A 19,885-nucleotide genomic window follows, 5' to 3' on the forward strand; every position below is an offset into this window, starting at 1 on the left:
TTCATCTCCCCTTTGGTGGGCAGTGCACTTAGAGACAGGAAACTTCACTCTGCCAAGAACAAGCAAATTTCTCTCTGGGTTAGGGCTGAATGTGTTCTTTCTAGTCATTATGAAACCCTATTGGACACACTCACTGCCGTCACTAGAACAGGTCTGTTGTTCATGGAAGTAGCCATGCTCTGAGACCTCAATTAATTATTGTATTCCAGCTGGTGGATGCTGTGCCTTCCTTTTCTGGTGCCCATTCCCTGAACTGAATTAGGAAGGTCCCTTAAAAATAATAAAAATAATCTGATTCTCTAAATGTACTAGTTATCAGAGCAGATAACATACAATTGGAGCTAGATCTTTGCCAATGGATAAGATAGAGTAAGATGCAGTGGCAGTACCCAGAATTACTGGATATAGGTATCATATGAACTCATTGAACATGCCTCTGTATGAGATCAGAATTCCCAATAGGCTCTGATAAAAACTGGATTTTTGTTTCTGTGACACCACTTGTTTTCCATTAGGGGCAATCTTCATCTTCTGTAACATTTTTCTGAGATGAGACCCTGTATCTGATAGTATTCCTCCTCATCCGAGGTCTGTTATTGACTTTCCAGGCACAATGTGTTTGTCCCGAATCCAAGATACTCCAGGAACTGTGTCACTCTGTGTGATTGATTCAGCTTTTCTCTGTACAGAATCCAGATCAGAAAAATGGTCTGGGAAGTGATAAGTGAATTTCCTTCTTCCCTAAAGCCAATATTATTTCTACCATAATGCTGGAGAGACACTCTGGGAGCACATGGAACATCAAATGGTAATGACTGAAATTGGGAAAAAAATAAAAGGCTGCCATTCATCTGCAAATCATAAGTATTATCTAAAGATGGTTAAATGGGAATGCTTTGAAGACAAACCTGCATTAAGAATTTATTCAAATGTTTCAGACTCTTTGTCCCCAATTCTCTGAGGCTAGAAACAAAAAGGTGAACCAGTTGCAACCCTCCAATATGAAGTAGGTGATGGATGATTTCATTCATTTAGTGGCTGAGATTGGAATGTGTTGCTGAGACTGGAAATGGAACAAAGCTGTTCTTGTAATTTTTGCACAGCTCCCTAGGGTACTCCCATGGACATTATCCAGTGACCATATTTGATCAAAGCTACAGGTAACTCTATTGCTTCAAAATTGAGAGAACCTGGCACTACTCAGGGGTCTATCTCCAGAAAGGGCTGGTTGGGAGACCTTCAGATAGCTCTGGGGCAAGGTAGGGCAACTACAGACCCTACCCTACTCTTGTTCTAGCTGCCAGACAAAAAAGTATTCTTTCCTGTTGTGCTTCAAGTTGCCATATGATTTGTACTTGCTTCTATAATGTGTGTCCAGAGTCAGGACTGTCAGTTGAATTTTTTGATTATTATGTGGCCACAAGTAAAAATCTCCCCCAGTTAGAAACACTGAGTCCCTGACCACCAGGGAAAATAGCTACTTTATTTTCAATAAGGGAGGAGCAGGAGACACAGGCCTTTCCTTTTGCTTCTGACTTTTCTTTGCCTGGCTCTCTCCCTGAAGCCCATAGGTGCACCAGCTGCTGCCAACATCTCAGAAGGGGAAGCAGAACTAAGGGGACAATCTCCCCAAAAAATCAAATGCAGCCTTGGGACACAGCTGGCAAATAGACAAACACATTATGGAACTGAATTGTTAGTCTAAAAATCTGAAATAAAGTTTGGCATTTTCCTCAGAAAAGCTCTGCTACAGGGAGGGCTGGCTAAAATATTGAAGAGAGCGTCAGGAGGCAGGGCATTCTCCTTCTGACAGTGACTAATAGCTTTGGTTCTGCCCACTATTAACATTAAACTGTTGAAGCTGGGAGAGGAGTAGCAGCAAGAAGTTAAATTTCCCAAACCTGACTCTAGGAAGCTAGACTTTTGTCTATTATCTATGAGAAGGTAGGGGACCGCAGACATACATAAAATGGTATAAACATGTTCATAGCCCTAGTATTGTCTGCTATTTATTTCATTTACACAGTAAATGTGTTAGGTAATTTAGTATTCATGCAGGTAAGAGTTTAACAACACTATCTCCAGAGGCAGCTCAGACCTAATCCTTTCTCAGAAAACCACAGCTGTGTCAAGCCATTTCAAGACTTGACCTATAACACTCTTGCTATTTGTCTGAGGTCTCCCCAGAGCAAACTCTCCAAATTGTTCCAAACTATAGTGGTTTTGAGATTAGCACAAATGGGGATTAGAAGGACCATCAGATTTAATTCACTAACAAACAATATACCCAGAGTTGTGCGGCATCAGTCCAGGATTCTGGAACACAAAGATATATTCAGACTTGATAAGCTCAAAATGTTAATTTTATCACAGCTGTTTATTTTTGTTTTAACTCTATTCAAAACACAGGAAAAATAATTGTTTCTAAATGTAAATAAGTGAAAAGGCCAAAAAGAAAAAGAAAAAACATTTTCAAGCTTCAAAGAAAATTCTCTTTTAATGTATTGTTTAGCAATTTCATTTTTATTCTTTGTTCTGTACTGCTACTCTTTATTTCATGGTATTGGCAAAATCCCTAAACGTAACTGGCAGAATAGCCAGTAGCCAATGTTTCCGCCCTGCCTCCCTGATGCCCTCTAAGCTTTACCAGACCAAGTAATACAAAGGTCAGCTGTTCAGACGCAAACACCTGAGACAGCTAAGAGATTTTCCTAATTTGGTGTGGCATCCAGAGAGAAATGCTGTCAGCTGTGTTTAATGGGATAAAGGGAGAACTGTGTAAATGGAACTTGTTTCTCTCCCCCACTTTGATTTTAAGGAAGAAAGGAAGAGAGGGGAGAAGTATACTCTTCCCCTCTAGTAGAGATTGACAGCATGGGATTGTGGAAGTCTTGGCTGGTGAATTCTCATGGGATGGGTGGTTCCATGGTGACAGCCAAATGATTATCTTGTCAAGAAATGAAGCAGGAAGGGTCCTTCCTTCCCAGTGGCAAGCAGGAGAGCGCACACACACACACCCATGATTTATTTTGTTTTTGTGCGCACCCAGCACTCATCTCTGGCCTTGTTTTCTGTGAATATCCTGTGTTCCCTGATGCTAGGTTCATACTACCTCAAAGTAGTATTAAAGACAAAGGAAAAGCAGTTTACGTAAAACTGATTTAAAATATTGGTTCAGAACAATGTTATGATTATGAATGCACATTTTGAAAAACAAACACATGCTTTATAATCAGGGTAAAACAGTAATTAAAAATGCTTCTGCTGCAGTATATAGTGCATACAAATTGCAAATTTAGACTATCCTCTGCATTACTCATTTATTTATTTATTTATTTATCATCAGATATATTCCTTCAGGAGATGTAATTCTGTAATCCAAACATTGTCATTTCCTTTCAGCATGTTCATTTTCCTTAGCACAATGATTCTTGCTATGTGACAAGCAGCCCCAAATTCTTTATGCCTTAGCAAGAAATCATGCCGGGTAAAGGGGAGTGGTTTCCTGCACCATGGAGCAGCATGCATTAGACGTGCAGTGTGAGCACAACTCTCTTTGAATTCTCTTTAGCATGAATTCTGAGCCATCAATATTGAAGCTGGTGCCTTTTTTCCATTCCCCATAAACGGTCACAGAGTATTCTCACAATTTAATTTTAGACTGGTTTTACTGTGCTTCTGTCTGGTGCCTTCTTGATTTCTGAATTATATTTATCCCCCTCGTTCTGAGTGGCTGCAGAAACACATTGCTTACACTACATGAAGGGACTTGTAACAATCACAATCAAACAGTATTTCTTCCTGACAGCCAGAGAAAAATTGTCTATTATAAGCCTGATAAAACATTCTCTGCGGGTGGGTTCTTGAATCTTTGGAAGGATCTGATGCATTTCTCCCTCTCCACCACTGTTTTTTTCCCTTTCTCCATCTGCACATTTGTTTTCCAGGCAACATTTCTCAGTATGCTAATTCTTATTCAGGAAAATTGTGCCTCACGAAATGTTCGCACTGTTGTTTCCTCAAATGTTACTTTACACTGTAGCATCTGTGTATTAGTTATATTTTCTCTTTAGAAAGCAAATACTGTAAGCAAGTTAAGAGACATTGGAGAGAAATGGAAAAGTTTAAACCTCTCCTTAAATTTGCTAAAATTCATGATGTTTTAAAAACTGTGTGAATTAACTTTGTTCATATGATGAGATATTTCAACAGTATTCATATTATAAATAGGTAATGAATCATGTATTGCTTTCTTTGAACACTGACCAGCAACAGTTACTCAAGGACTAGAAAATATTTTTAAAAGGAAAAAAAAAAAAGGTCTAAACTGGTGGAAGAGTAGAAAGCACAAAAGAAAAATTACTCACTGGTAATTCTGTTTGTAGCAATCCTGTCTTCTTCCATAACACTAAACAGCAGCTATTACTGTCAGCATTATGGCTCCACCTATCAAGGCAAAATATTTGTCAATCAAGGCATTAAATATGCGCCAATCTGCCTACTTCCTTCAGTTACAGCACTTCCAGATGAAAAGAAAGGAAAAGAGAGAGAGGGAGAAATTAAGACAAAATAAAACAATTCCAACTAGAATTCTCTGAGGAGGCATGGGAGAAGTGTAGGATGGGAGAAGAGAGGACTGCGATAAACAAAATTACTGGTGAGTAATTTTCCTTTGTCGTATATCCCTCTTCAAACCACCCTACTCAGAAGCAATTTCCCCAGCATGCTACATTTTGGCTTACTGTATAGTGGAGCCTGCCATACCTAATGGCCAAAAAGTGATGTCAGCAGATGAGGAGAGGTCCAAGGATAATGCTGAACGTAAATGCAAGGAGATGATCTTACAAATTTCAGTGGCAGTGTCTCAGTCCTTGGTGCTCAGAAAGAGCTGCTGGACCCTAACTGAATGGAATTTAACAATTTTAGGACATGGTCATTTAGCATGGTCATAGGCTAACAGAAAACAATTTTTAATCCACTATATTAATGTCCTTTTATTATGACTTTCAAAACAAAATGAACTCCTCTTGATTTTCATAAAACCTTGAATACAATGGAGAGGTAAAAACTTCTGAGCTTGTTTGAAGGCCTGGGAGTGAAGTTTCCTCTGCTGTGAAAGTAGACAATCAAGACATGCTTTAGGAAGAACAGTGAGTTCCTTAATATATACATGTGAATTTACTTTTGAAATTAACTCATGGAGAAGTCAAAGAACTGTCCTATTTTCAAGTAAGATTTCAGGAACAGGAGAGAAGAAATAATAAAACTCAAATCCTTCATTCCGTGGGCTATCATGACTACAATTAAATAGGCTTTCTTAAATGAAAATGTCTTTGTGGAGGTGTCCAAAATGGAGGACTGAGCACCTGAAGAATCAAAAGAACACTTTGTCTAAAACCAAAAACCATTGGGTAGGATATGAGAGGAGGCAGGTTTAGCACAGCCTCAGTAGGGCCGCTCTGGAAGAGAGAAAGTAAAAGTCAGTATAGAGAAGGAGTCTTGTCTGCAAGATGAGCTGCTTAGAGAAATAGGACGAAGAGTGATAAAATACCCCCTTTGGGCACCGGATCACGAGAGGGCATCTCTGAAAGCACTTGGGAGACCAGATTCTTGCCTTGTTTCAAACCTGTCCAAAGAGGCTTATCTGTAGGAACCTCTTCTCAGCTTTCTAGCTTCAAATCCACACACAGATAGCCACAGAGGCCATGGATCTGCCTGTAAGTCTAGCATTGTCAAAAGCAGTATCACAGAGATAGGAAGTTGCGTGGGAAGAATCTGAAAGAACACAGAGGGCCTCACAACTAAGTACCAGAGAAGGACCACCAGGGAAGAAGGCAGAGAAACCACAGACCAAGTGGATTGTTCCAGCTGGGCTGAGAGCGTGTTTGAAACATGAATGGGAAAGAGGAGCCACAAAAAGAAATGAATGCCTGCAAACAGACAGCCTATGAAGCCGCGGCTGAGGAGACAGCACCCTCTTTTGGGAGCTGAGCACCAGCAGCTGCATTGAACCAGGAAGAAGGGAGAACGGTAAAAGCTCCAGTCACTAAAAAACAAACTGTGGTGGATGAGAGGCAGCAGAGCAGGGGCCTACTGCCCTGGCAGACTCAGAGCGTAAGAGGGAGTGTCCACTGATACAGGACGTACCTGGTCCAAAGTCTCTGGGAGGCAGGAGAGCAGCAACCCACAGCTAAGTGGAGGGGCAGAGTAAGGGTGGGGAAGGATGAAGACCAGGGAGCATTGTTGTCACCGCTAGGCTGTCCTGACCAGACAGCTGCATTGGAGGGAAGCACATGCCAAGATAAACATGAGACCTCACTCCCTGTGCAGGGCAGAAGTACTGACCACTTGTTTCCCTAGAGTCAGAGAGTCAGAGTGGACAAGCCGAGGGGGTTGTCGTGGTGATGCTTGATCTCTGGCTGCTGGAGTTCTGCATGAGAGAGCAGTTTGTGAGGAGCAGAGGATTTCCGTTTTCCTTTCCTCCTCTCTTCTCTGCCCATCTTTGTCTTTGACTTTCATCTTCATATTTTCTGCCTTATTCTGAGAGCTAGAGTTGCAGTAGGAGAAGAAAAAGAAAGGAGGAAGATTAGGAAAGCATGTGGAATGAATCATGCACACCATGCTTCCAGGATAGAGGAGCAAAAAGCCTGATCATGAAATGAGCAGACTGGTGCTTAGAAACTGGCCTAGACTGACAGATCTTTTACCTTCTTCCTGAATGGTACATTATATAGAGCCATAATGCTGTCAGTAATTGCAATCATGGACAGGACAAGAGAAGATGGGTGCACAAATGTAATTTATTTCATTTTTAAAGAATGCAGGGTTTTCTCTTTAAAATTCCTTTACACTTTTTTCTTGAAAGAAAAATATATTTGATATGTTCAACAATCGTTGCATGCAACAACGTAAAAGCAACAACACACTTCAGAGAGTATGGTTACACTCCAGAAACCTACAAGTCTCACATGGCTGAAATCATCAGACCAAAGGCTTTGCACCCCACTCCATACCTGTGACCGAAAGCCAACACAATTGACAGCTTGTTGCGTGCTCACATACATTGTATAGATATATATACACACATGCACAGAGAAAATGAGAATACTTTCTCAATACACTACGATTATGGCATCTGTCAGCAGCAAATAAGAGTTAGCTCACAGACACATCTACAGGTAGTACAGCCATAAGCGAGTAATGGTGACACACTTTACAAGTGTAGATGAATCAAACATATATTGAGGAGTAAGATGTCATCTTTAAAACTGCCTTTTGAATTTTAATTACACTCACTGTTATAGCGTCTGTAGCTGTCAATCTTTGCTTGTGCCACTCTGTACAGAACTGTCCCATGAAAGGCAGACTTTCCTGACAGGAAATGAAAGAAAAGAAGGAAAGAGGAAACAGAAGAGGGGAAGGAGAGATCGAATGGTGGTAAAAAAGAAGGTAGAAGAAGAGTTTTTAATCTGTACTTTCAATTACTAACATTTTAAGAGTTCTATTAGCAAAACAATGAGACCATTAGCTGCAATATCTGACTGTACATGAAGTTACAAATATTCTCACTGCATGTATGTCAGATAGGGAAATCTCTCTTGATTTTGCTAAAGCCACCTTGGTTGAGTTGTATAATGTATTGTTTCCCATAATCTCTAATGGCCAAATGAGAGAAAATTTGGCCCATAAAGTTTTATTTTACAAGTGTGAATGAACAGAAAAAATGTGTCTCCTCTTTTTAGTCTCTATCTGAGATTTAAAGACAGCCTGAAAAGACTTTTCAAACACTTTTTTCGCCCTAGGCCCTGTCTATAGTAGGGAAATTTCTATTAATATCACTTCATGCCCCTGATATAGAGACACACTTCACTGGCAGGTCACTGAATACCAGCATTCACTTAATGTAGACAGGACATTAGAAATACCAAAAACAACATGTTTTGCTGAGGGACTCATTGAAGGTTTCAGATATGGATTATGAACTTTAACAGTTCTTAACTGAAGGGATGACATGTTGACTCTTAAAGACATTTGTTTAACCCAGTGGTTTATTCAGCTAAATAGGTGTTATCCAAAAAACAAACAAAACATAAAGAGCTTTAAACAGTCTGATCAAAGACTGCTTCCCATTTCAGTTGATTAAGGCTATGCCTTTACTGCCAAAAAAAGAGTGTAGGGTTTTGTTTGTTTGCTGTTTACAGTGAGACAGCTAACACATTAGCTAATACAGATTTCATTGCATATCATTCTGTCATAGTCCTACCAGTTCTCCAGTCATCCAAAACTTCTTCTAGGGGAAAAAACAGTCAGAACTGTATATATACTGTAACAAACAGGCAGAATAAAGTATACAAATGAAAATATCCAACACCATCTGTCTACATAAGCAAGCAAGCAACAAAAAAAAGCACAAAGCCCTCCCCCTCTCCTTTGCAGATCACCTTTAAGTGAAAGCACTCATTCATTCAGCTGTTAAGAAAGCAGAGAAGGAAATGTTTGGCTGCGTGACAGTGAAAAGACAGCTGAAATGTAAAGAAGTTAAGATGTATTACATTGCCTAACTAAATCATTAGCTGCAGAGTCTAACATCAATCTTAGTACTGGCGCTCATGATTTCTTAGAGATCATGGCTAATATGTTTTATAAATATCCAATATATTAAATTAGACCTAGTCATAGCTTAACTTACACACAAGCAAAAGAGATAGCAAGATATATCCAGCAGTCTTTAAATGCTGTAATATTGCCACAGGCATATTAAAAGGACTGTGAAATCACCCCCTTAAGATAAGACTTTCATTCACTAGGTTATAATACTCAGTTTCATTATACACATGACAATTTTCCTGATCTTTTGTTAAGCTGTAATGAGAAGCTGTGGTATTTCAGAATATCCTAAAACCAAATAAACAAATGCAAAGACAGCTGCGAAATATAGCACACACAACTTGTCGATATTATCTACTACCAACAGACAACAACACTTTGAAATCAATAGGACTCCTGGAAAAATAAGGAGTTACTCAATGTGAGCATGGGTATGAAAATCAAGCCTTAATGAAGTATGCCCATGCGTCTTCGAGGACAGGGCATATTACAGTCATTTTACAGATGGGCCATACATTTTTTAAATTATCTCTGATCTTACGAAGCCCTTACTTTCCAAAATGCCAAGGCACTCAGAACTCATTGGGAATTACAGTTTCTCAGCCCCTCTGAAAAACTGGGCCCAACTGAGTTCCAAATAGAGTATCCAAGAACAGATGCCACTTTTAAAACATTTGCTCTAAGTAACTTTTTCAAGGTCATTCAGTTGTGGCAGTGGTGAGAAAAGGACTCTGGATTCCTCAATCCAAGTCACTTCTCTAAACTACTACAAAACATTTGCTTGTCCTAAAAAAGGGACACAGCATAAATAAAGAGAGACACCCCCAAATTCCCATAATTTATATTTTATTTTCTTACATAGAGGAGAGGGGATGGTGTTTCATCAGAACCAATCTTGGAGCACCAAGGACATACCCCCCTGCACTTTCTCCACTCTGAGAGCCTGGAGCATAGCCCCTGTCTGTCTGACCTATGGCACTGGACAATGCTCTCTCCAGAGATAGTAAATAAGACTTATTAAAAACCAAATAATGATAATGTTTTGCATTTCTACAGTCCATTTCACCTGAAGATCCCCAACTGCTTTACAAACCTTGATTAACCAAACTGCATAAAAGACCTAAAAAAGTGGACAAGTATTATTATACCCATTTTTCAGGTGGGGAAGCAGAGTTAAGTCACTGCCCCAGATTACATTATAACTTCCATTCTGCAATTGGATCTTCATGGGCAGATCTGAGTCTGCGCAGATGCCCATTGATCTCCACGGGGCTCGGCATGGATGTTCAGGCCACACAGACTTGATTGCATGATTGGGATACAAGTTTGTCATCCAGAGTAAACATCTAAGATCTGACTCCGAGTCCTGTGTTATAATCCCTAGATATAGTCCATCTCAACCAGTGCTACTCCTAGGCCATGTCTGCACTGCACCAGTGTGCACTACAGAGGTCTGAATGGCAGAGCACACCATAGTGTTGCAATATAACTGTCCTGTGTGGATGCTGCTGGAACGAACTATAAAGTACTTAGTTAGCATTAACACAGTCCTCTTTCAAATAGAACTGCATTCATGCAAACTAGATACATTTTAGTTTGTGCCAGTAGTGTCCACATAGGGCAGTTAGATGGCAACATTTTGGTGCACTCTGCAATTCACACCCGTAGTCCACTCTATGGTGCAGTGTAGTCAAGCTGCTACAAAGCCGAGAGATGTTATAGTCCTATACTACATGATCCTACCATCTCTCAAGAAACTGCAGCACTAACATCCCTCGTCTTCCTCCAAGCAAGGAGCTGAGTTGGAGGCCTGAAATTAGATCCCTAAATTAAGTAACATACTGTCTCTTGATGTATTTATATTTGCTTGATCTACAACTCTTCCTTCTGAAAAAATAGTAAATATGGATATTTTAAGTGGCATTTCCCACTGATGTGTGTGCCTAATGCCTATCTAATGTATAGATTTTTAATATACATATTGAGGTACCTGATGTAGCCTTATAAATGGCCATTCATTTATGAGGTAACAGCTGTAACCATTACAAGAGACAGTCCAGAAAGAACTCAGTCAGTTCTTAGCTCCCTTGGAGGAATGTGTATGCATGACTTCCATATGGTCCCAATCCTAAACTCATTAAAATGGATAACAAAACTCCCATTGACTTCAATGTTACAGGATCAGGCCCCTAAAGGGATAATGTTAACTTGGAAATTGTCAATTTTTAAAAAATAATTACAGAGACTACAGCTGAGCCCTAAGTCCCCTTGCCTTTATTTGTGGCTTCGTAATATTTTTCCATTTTATAACTATTTTGCTGCTGTCTGAAACACCCACATAAACAACTGTGAAACTGGCTAGTGACTGAGCACATTCAAATATTCAATTTACACAAAATGAAAAAAACCAACATTCTCTCACTCTCTTTCAGATAAAGTAATCTTAGGTATTACTTAGGAGAGAAGGTACAAGTGATTTTAGACAGATGTAATTTTTATGTTGATGATGTCCCTTTAACATGAATTTTATAATTGGTAGGGTTTTATCAAGCAAAGAGGCCCAAGGGAGCAATCTGATTACTTAACTAAATTGGTTACCTATGTCATTATGAAAGGATATAAATATTTTACACTTACTTGCCTTTGTCAAATCTGTTTAAAGCCTTTTCTGGGACATTTATCCTCATAACAAGTGAGCACTTAAGGCTAAAAATGAAACATTAGCAAAGAAAAGGAACATTTTCCCTCTCGTACAGGAAAAGGGGGGCCCATCCTGGAAATCTACCAACCTATAAACATTTTTATAAAGTACCCATCAGTGTAGAATCTAGGAGATAAAATACAGATTCCAAATTGAAGCCTCTATGAATTAACTTGTGAAATGTTATTGACAAATTGGGATTAATTCTATGAAACTTCATTGCATTTATATTAAAAACATTATAATTGCAAGTAGTAATTTCAAAGTGTAGCCTGCCTACATATTGGAACATATAACTTCAATATTACTTCTGCAGATTAATTTCCCCCCTGCACCTCTCTTTAAATTGCTGAATATTTTTAAAGCAGGTTAATTTGAGACTGAAGCAGTATTCTCTATGAAGATCATATCAACCCCACGCATATAGAGTTGGTCACTAATACCTGTCCGTATAAGAAATTAGAAAAACCCTCTTCCAAACACTACAGTAGGTTTTTATTTAACAACCTTATTTCTGTCATATAGAATAAAGACAACAAATGGCCTGTCAGGGAGCAACTTATCAAGTAAATGTGCACTTATGCTAAAATATGCAAATACTGTTGGAATATTTTTAAAACACAGGATCTAGTGACCACAGAATTTGGAGATAGTGCCAAGAATCTTTACTTGAAGAAACTGAAACACAGCAAGACAGAGGAATATCCGATTCATACAGAAGCAAATTTATGATTCAGGTTATTCTTCTCCTTACATCAAGGAAAAAGTTACAAATTGGGAGAATCCACTACCAAGCTGACACTACTGCAAACTTAGTTACCAAACATGCTTTTCACCTGCAGCAGTATTGAAAATCCAGGTGAGCGGATGGCGCAGTGGGAGAACCAAATCTGAGTCCTAGTTCTGGCCTTTTGCTCCTTTGGCTAGCAGGGATTGGGAATGATGGATGTGGAAGTAGCATGCTCAGCACCTGGAGGGAGAAAGTGCCGCATGTCCCACACCAATAATTATGAATCCTTAAATACCCAGGAGGACTCATTGAATAAGGCCTGGCACTCCTAGTCCCCTGCTAAAATAACTAAGTATAACCATTGTATAGGCGTTTTGGTAATTTTGTTCTGCTACTGCATGTAAGGACAAAATGGTAGTGTATTTTCATTATGAAACAGAAGCCCTAAAGTCATGAAATGGCATCATTTCCTTGGCCCTTCACAGTTGTAGCTGGACTGGTCTTTAATGCAAAGTGCTATAATTAAGGGGAAGGTGCTAATACCCATATAGCATCAACAGCCAATCAATCTTTTCCTGGCACCAGCTTTAGAACAAGGCATCCTGAAACTCTTCCAAGCAAGAGGTAAGACGATCCCAGCATACCAGCAAGTCAATAAACAAGAAGAGGAAAAATAGACTGACTTGATAATACTTTGTTCCTTACTTGGCTTTATTAGTTGTTCCTCCTGTGCAATTTCCACATCATCAGAATCAACAGAAAGTTCCTTTATGAAGTTGGAAGGAAACATGCCAGTCTTTCCATTGAGAATTCCTTCCCACCAGCCCTCCTCCACCTGGAGCAAGACAGAAACAGAAAAAAAAGGGGTGTTAATATATACAGTACTTTTTTTATTTAAATGTTTTAAAATACAAATTGTATGAATAAGAACAAATGTGAAAAGAACACTGATTTTGAGCTGTTTGTATGCATTTCTACAAGTATGGGATGCGATTTGCATGTGTCCTTTTTATATGCACGAGATGGATGTATATTATCTGTGCACGTCTACAGTTTTTTTTATTTGTTCAACCATGGGAGTGGACAAGCCGTTAAATAAAATGACTGAGCAATACTCCACAATTACAGAGCACACTTCACATTTGTAAGAATTAGTTCAACCACCAAGGAAATGCAGCGGTTGAAATATGACAGCTCGTTAACTGTGCGCAGCAACACCACACCCCCGTTCATGACAGGATGTGAAAAAGAACACTAACTGAAAAATTCCATGTCTTTACAAGCAACTTCTTTAGGTTTTCACTGCATGACATGACACCACGTATTATGTAAAAGTTAAAGAAATGGCAAAGACTGAGAGAATATGAAGAACAGTACTAATGTGTGTTAGATTGCAGTAGAGTCAACAGGACCTACAGAAATAAATAATAATGGGAGAAAAAGAAGCAAGCAACTTCCTAATGTAATTCCCGTAGAAAATAAATACATCACCTAAAAATGATTCATTCCCTCATGTGTAACCTATCCAATATGGAATGGGAGCATCATACTAGGAAATGACAGTCCCTAAATACCAGATGCCTTTAGGTTATAACATGACAGCAGGGAATGATTTATTCTCTGCATCAGATAAACATATCTTTGACAGATTAATATCTTCCATTCATCAGACACTGCCCATCCACAAAAAAGTGACAGGAGAGGACAGCTTCAGTCTGTGAAATATCAGTCTCTAATGTGGTTTGACCCATCTCCTTTCTGTCAAAAAATAAATAAATAAAATAAAATTCTGAATACCAGATTCCAAGTGCTTTGCAAGTTGTAGCTGTTTACTAATTTTTGCAAGTTGTAGCTTTGCAAGTTGTAGCTGTTTACTAATTTTTTTAGAAACAAAAAATTAAAACGGTTTCAGTTATTTGCTAAGAACTCAGCTATATAGCAAATATTTGTAAAAGTCACAAGTTTTTATATTGTAAATCATTTATTAAGAACATATTCAGGATGCCAGCAACAACTTATAGAAAATATTTTCTCAACCTACAGATGAAGTAGCTGAATCTTAAAACCCAGACATATACTGTACCGTGATTTATTTTTGTTTGGGTACTTCCTTTTGATATATTACTACAAAGTACATTTACCAAGTTATTTTTACTGTAGGGTTTTTTCTACCTCCTACTTCTCATACAAATTCATGTCCTTTTATGCTGACTTTTTGCCTTTAATTTTGAATGAAATGCAAATCAACGTGGCTATTTTCATTTAACAACTTCAGTACCTTACCATGCCAAAACACCTTGTTGATGCATCAGTAACATCAATGAGGTCAATGGTTATTAGCTAACTGCTGCCTTAGAGAGAAGAAGAAACAAGACATTCTTGGTGAAACAGTGGCCCCGCCACACTGAAAGTCAATGGCAAAACTCCCATTGGCTTCAGTGGGGCTAGGATTTCAGTCAGTGTTTTCATATGTCCTAGAAAAATAATACTTGTTTGTTTTTGTCTTCTCTGGTCAAACTAAAATGGCTGGGAAAAACAGAGATAAAAATAAACAATAGTATTTTCAAAAGCCAAATCTTTCCTATAATAATTTTCAAAGAGGAAAATTATAGGGTTAAAATCGTTAGCTGCACCTTTTAATACTATTCATATATAAAATATTTCTACTTATAATACTGTATTATTCACAGAAGACATTATTAATCAAAACTGAATCTTTATTCATTACCCATACTACCCTAACAGTTACTCAAGTCTGACTTACAGATGACCAAAAGATGAAGCACAATGGAATTATGCAGACCTTTAGGTCTCAATCTTGCAAGATTGAGCCCTTACTGCCTTTTTCCCCCCGTGTGCTATAAAACCAAAACGAGACCAACCAATATTATCCACTTACATCCCTCCAAAGTAATTTTTTCTGTATGTTTCCTCTTGCATAACACTGATTTCTAATAAATTAATATCAGTACCATACACACACACGCACAAATCTCACCATTATTCACCCTTACATCATCTGCAATGCTTACTGATGACTACTGCATGATATTTCCAGTGTCTGCCCAGTGAGCAAGAGACTAGAGCCAAAAGTGGAATCTTTCCAAACACTATGCAAAGTGATGTTCGCATAGGATACTGGGGAGCTCCATGTTTTAATAAATATTTTTTCAACAACAGCATTGTACAACACAGGTGTGCGTATGTGTGTGCATGCACATTTTTATTAACTTTAAACACACTAGTTAGAGATTATTTCATAAAGCAAACTACATATAAAACTGTCTCTGGGATTTAACAGCCCCAAATAGGGACAACCTTGTGCCATATGGTTTGAAATGATGTGATAATTCTTAGCCAATAAAAGCTTACAAATAGAAATGCATTATTCATGTGAGTAGCCTATCAGAAGGCACAAGTATTCAGTAAAATCTGTTACTGTAGCTAAGTGCTTTCAGGATTTATGCACCTGGGTCCTAACTCTTGCCTAGCATTCATGTACTGTAAAAATCATCCTCTTCTTTTTTACCTCAACCACAGAACAGAAATCAGGATTCCTGTAGTAGAGGAAAGGTTCTTGAATTAAGCCATCTCCTACTGACAATACTGTATATACTGTTTTTGGTTCAAGATACTGGGCTGGATGGACCTTTGGTCTGACCCAGTATGGCCATTCTTATGACCTTCTAACTAAAGTGAAAACTACTGTCTTGTCTTCATTAGAATTTTACAAGTTAACTTGAGTTAAGAACATAGCATTTTTTCCTAGTGAAGCCAAGGCTTAGAAGTTTAAGGATAGCTGAATATACTATTTAAAATGCTTCACTTTACAGCTTCTGGTAAAAATTTTCCCCCTTTTTATTCTAACAGAATATGTGGCTCTGTGTCGAAATCTGGCTTGGAAAACTCTTTCCCCTTCCCAAATACAGCATACCCCACATGGTTCCCATCTTGACTCTATATGGATAATACAACATACATAGCCATTATTTTGCCTTCCATATTGGTCTTGCATCACAGCAAATAATATTTCAATATAATCAGCTAGTGTAATCCTAAAGTAGCAGTTACTCTCAGGTGAAAGAAAATCTGGAAGAGGTGTTTTCTGCCACCTAAGTTACATATATAGGTGCCAATCCCGTAAAGATCTACATACATGCTCAACTTTATTTACTGTGATTGCAGTTTTTAGCATGCATGCAGTTTTAATTATTCTAATATTATATTACATAAACAAAAACCCTATGTTAGAAGAACATAAAGGTTGAAAAGTCAAGCACTCAAAAGTTAGAAAATGCTAGTATTAAAGTTGCATATGTAAAACCCCCTGACTGTGGGCGAGATATTTGGAAAAACCCAGAGGTAAACGGAGTAGTGAGCCTGCAGTGCCATTAGGTGACATACTCCAGTACTGCACCTCATTCAACGTGAGGCCCGACCAGTGAGAGGTTGTGTCACTGCTTGCATTATAATCCTGAGTGCCCCAAAATGCTTCTGCTACTTGTGGCTTCCTTCCTGGTACACACACAGTCAGCGGCCAGCATGTACATGTGTTCTGCATGCTGTACAGCTCTGATTCCATCACTTTGAATCCAACAGCCTGCCAGCAGTTATCACAGACACACTTTTGTCTTTACCAGCCTTGGCTAATGTTAGCAGGTGACCCCAACATACTCCCATTCCTAAACTTCCCCAGACCCATGTGCTTTGATACGTCCAGCCCTCTCCTGCAACATTCAGAAGAAGATGATCCATTTGCTCCTTTAAGGAGACAAAACCTACCACACAGCACTGCTGGTTTAGATTAACAGTAAGACAAGTTAATTAACAAAAGAAGATATTATTTTAAGTGAGTTCATGTATAAGAGATAAAGTAAAAATAAAAGCACACATCTAAAAGTCTGAAACTTAATCTATCAAGGTTTGGTTCAAGGCTTTGTTCAAGAGGACTGTTCTCAACCCACAATCTACCAGCAAGATGTGGCGGGCCTCTCATTTCAGTCAGGATCTCTTCCAGAGGCCCTCAGGCACTGGTTATTTTGTCTTCTTAGTGAAAGAGATAATTTGGGGATCACTGCCCCTTTCCTTTTATAGTAGATTTAATCTTTGAAATGAATTCTTCTGAAGGGTACCCCCTCAAAGTAAAGTTCATTCAAATTGTGAGGAAGGCAACATGGAAAGCTCTATGCTCCATCTTCCCCCACTTTTGTTTGCTAAAATGCAAATTGTTCTGGTTCCTGCCATCTCCTCTTCCTGATGTTTTGATGGTTCTATTTACCACTTACCTGTAAACTGAGGTAAACACACATTCATTTGTTTAGGATAGACCTGTTTAACAACTCTTGCTGAGGCAAGGCTGTCTGTTTTGAGCATATACTAGTATCATCATACTGGGGGAATACACAACTTTACATATCATGTTGCTACATGTATTTCACCATGATATTATTGACCAGTGAATTATTAGTTTTCAAATGATACCTAACAGGGCATATTTTGAACAAAAATTAAGGATGTGAATATGGAAGTGCTTTGGGCCATAATGTTGCTCTCACCATAGTGTCTCAGTACTTCACAAACATTAATGTATTTAGCTCCACAGCACTCATATAAGATTATGTGGTACAGGAACTCCTCACTTAACGTTGTAGTTATGTTCCTGAAAAATGCAACTTTAAGTGAACTGATGCTGAATGAATCCAATTTCCCCAAAAGAATTAATGTAAATAGGGTGGGGGTTAGATTCCAGGGAAATTTTTTTCACCAGACAAAACTTATACTGTGTGTGTGTGTATATACATACATACACACACACACACACGGTATAAGTTTTAAACAAATAATTTAATACTGTACACAGCAATGATGATTGTGAAGCTTGGTTGAGGTAGTGAAGTTAGAGGGTGGAAGAGGGTGGGATATTTCCCAGGGAATGCCTTACTGCTAAATGATGAACTAGCATTCGGCTGAGCCCTCAAGGGTTAACACATTGTTGTTAATGTAGCCTCACTCTACAAGACAACATGAATGGAGGGAGGGGAGACAGCATGGCAGACAGAGACAGAGACACACACCCTGTGTGTGGGAGAGAGAGAGATGTGCATTGCCCCTTTAAGTTTGCTGACACCATTCTAAGTACATCGCCTTTGAAAAGATCAGGAACTTGAGCTAGCAGCTGCGGCCAGCAAGCTCTCTCTGTTCTGAGCCTTGTCCTGTCCCCACCCTGCTCTATATGGAGAAGGGGTAAGCGGGGGCAGGAGTAGGGGGGTGGGGGACACCCTGATATTAGCCCCTCTTTCCCTCCCCTCCCCTACACAGCAAGCAGGAGGCTCCCAGGAGCAGCTCCAAGGCAGAGGGCAGGAGCAGCACATGGCAGTGGGGGGAGGGACAGCTGAACTGCCAGCAATTGATAGCCTGCTGGGTGGCTGCTGCGCAGGGAACTTAGAGGAGCAGGGAGCTGATAAGGGAGCTGATGGGGGGCTGCCGGTCCACCCAGGTTCCAAGCCCCCACCAGCTAGCTGCAACGGGCTGCTCTTCCTGCAAGCAGTGGACAAAGCAGGTAGCGGCCAAACAACGTTATGAGGGAGCATTGAACAACTTTAAACGAGCATGTTCCCTAATTGATCAGCAATGTAACAACGAAACAACATTAACCGGGACGACTAAGTGAGGAGATACTGTATTACAATCCCCAGCTGGGGAACTGAAGCACAGAGATTGAGGCAAAATTGTCAAAAGTTTCCACTACTTTTGCAAGCTCAACTTAAGACACCTCAGCCTGGTTTTTCAGAGTATTTAGCATTTTAATAGAACTTTATCTGTTCAATGCACAGGTGTAGTCCACATCATTTCCAGCTGTGAGCAGTCAGCATTTATGCAAATCTGGCCCCAGGTGTCTCACATTGGCCACTCAGAAAATGAGGAACATACAATTAGTGTTCAAGTGTGTCATAAATATAAAGGGAAGGCTAACCACCTTTACTTAAATCCCTCCTGGCCAGAGGAGAAACCCTTTCACCTGTAAAGGGTTAAGAAGCTAAAGATAACCTCGCTGGCACCTGACCAAAATGACCAATGAGGAGACAAGATACTTTCAAAGCTGGAGGGGGGTGGGGAAACAAAGGGTTTTCTCTGTCTGTGTGTTTCTTCTGCTGGGACCAGAGCAGGAATGCAGGTCAGAACTCCTGTAAAGGGTTAATAAGCAATCTAGTTAGATATGCATTAGATTCTGTTTTGTTTAAATGGCTGATAAAATAAGTTGTGCTGAATTGAATGTATATTCTGGTTTTTGTGTCTTTTTTGTAACTTAAGGTTTTGCCTAGAGGGATTCTCTATGTTTTGAATCTGATTACGCTGTAAGGTATTTACCATCCTGATTTTACAGAGGTGATTGTTTTACTTTTTCTTCAATTAAAATTCTTCTTTTAAGAACCTGATTGCTTTTTCATTGTTCTTAAGATCCAAGGGTTTGGGTCTGTGTTCACCTATGCAAATTCGTGAGGATTTTTATCAAGCCTTCCCCAGGAAAGGGGGTGTAGGGCTTGGGAGAATTTTGGGGGGAAAGACGTTTCCAAGGGGGCTCTTTCTCAGTTATATTTTGTTAGACACTTGGTGGTGGCAGCAATAAAGTCCAGGGACAAACGGAAAAATAGTTTGTACCTTGGGGAAGTTTTAACCTAAGCTGGTACAAATAAGCTTAGGGGGTTTTTCATGCAGGTCCCCACATCTGTACCATAGAGTTCAGAGTGGGGAAGGAACCTTGACAAAGTGTGAAAAGTATGGTTAAGTGACTTGACTAGCATCACATAGGAACTCTGGGGTCCTATAGACAACTCCTGGGGAAATTC

The 19,885-nt window shown here is 39.3% G+C and overlaps 1 protein-coding gene across 11 annotated transcripts in view; it reads right to left on the reverse strand.

Moving 5' to 3' along the window:
• Positions 1 to 19,885, reverse strand: part of SH3KBP1 (SH3 domain containing kinase binding protein 1) — a 352,898-nt gene that overhangs the window by 135,962 nt on the left and 197,051 nt on the right. For 6 of the 11 annotated variants that reach the window (XM_043537958.1, XM_043537956.1, XM_037901486.2 and 3 more), the window contains 2 exons: positions 12,744 to 12,873; positions 7,297 to 7,371 (listed from right to left, as the gene is read on the reverse strand). In XM_043537958.1, the coding sequence (XP_043393893.1) occupies positions 7,297 to 7,371; positions 12,744 to 12,873 (205 nt within the window). The remainder of the gene's footprint in view (positions 1 to 7,296; positions 7,372 to 12,743; positions 12,874 to 19,885) is intronic. The other 5 variants (XM_043537957.1, XM_037901491.2, XM_043537959.1 and 2 more) reach the window with 1 other exon arrangement.

The sequence above is a fragment of the Chelonia mydas genome, chromosome 1 (assembly GCF_015237465.2).
Source record: "Chelonia mydas isolate rCheMyd1 chromosome 1, rCheMyd1.pri.v2, whole genome shotgun sequence".
Lineage (NCBI taxonomy): Eukaryota > Metazoa > Chordata > Testudines > Cheloniidae > Chelonia > Chelonia mydas.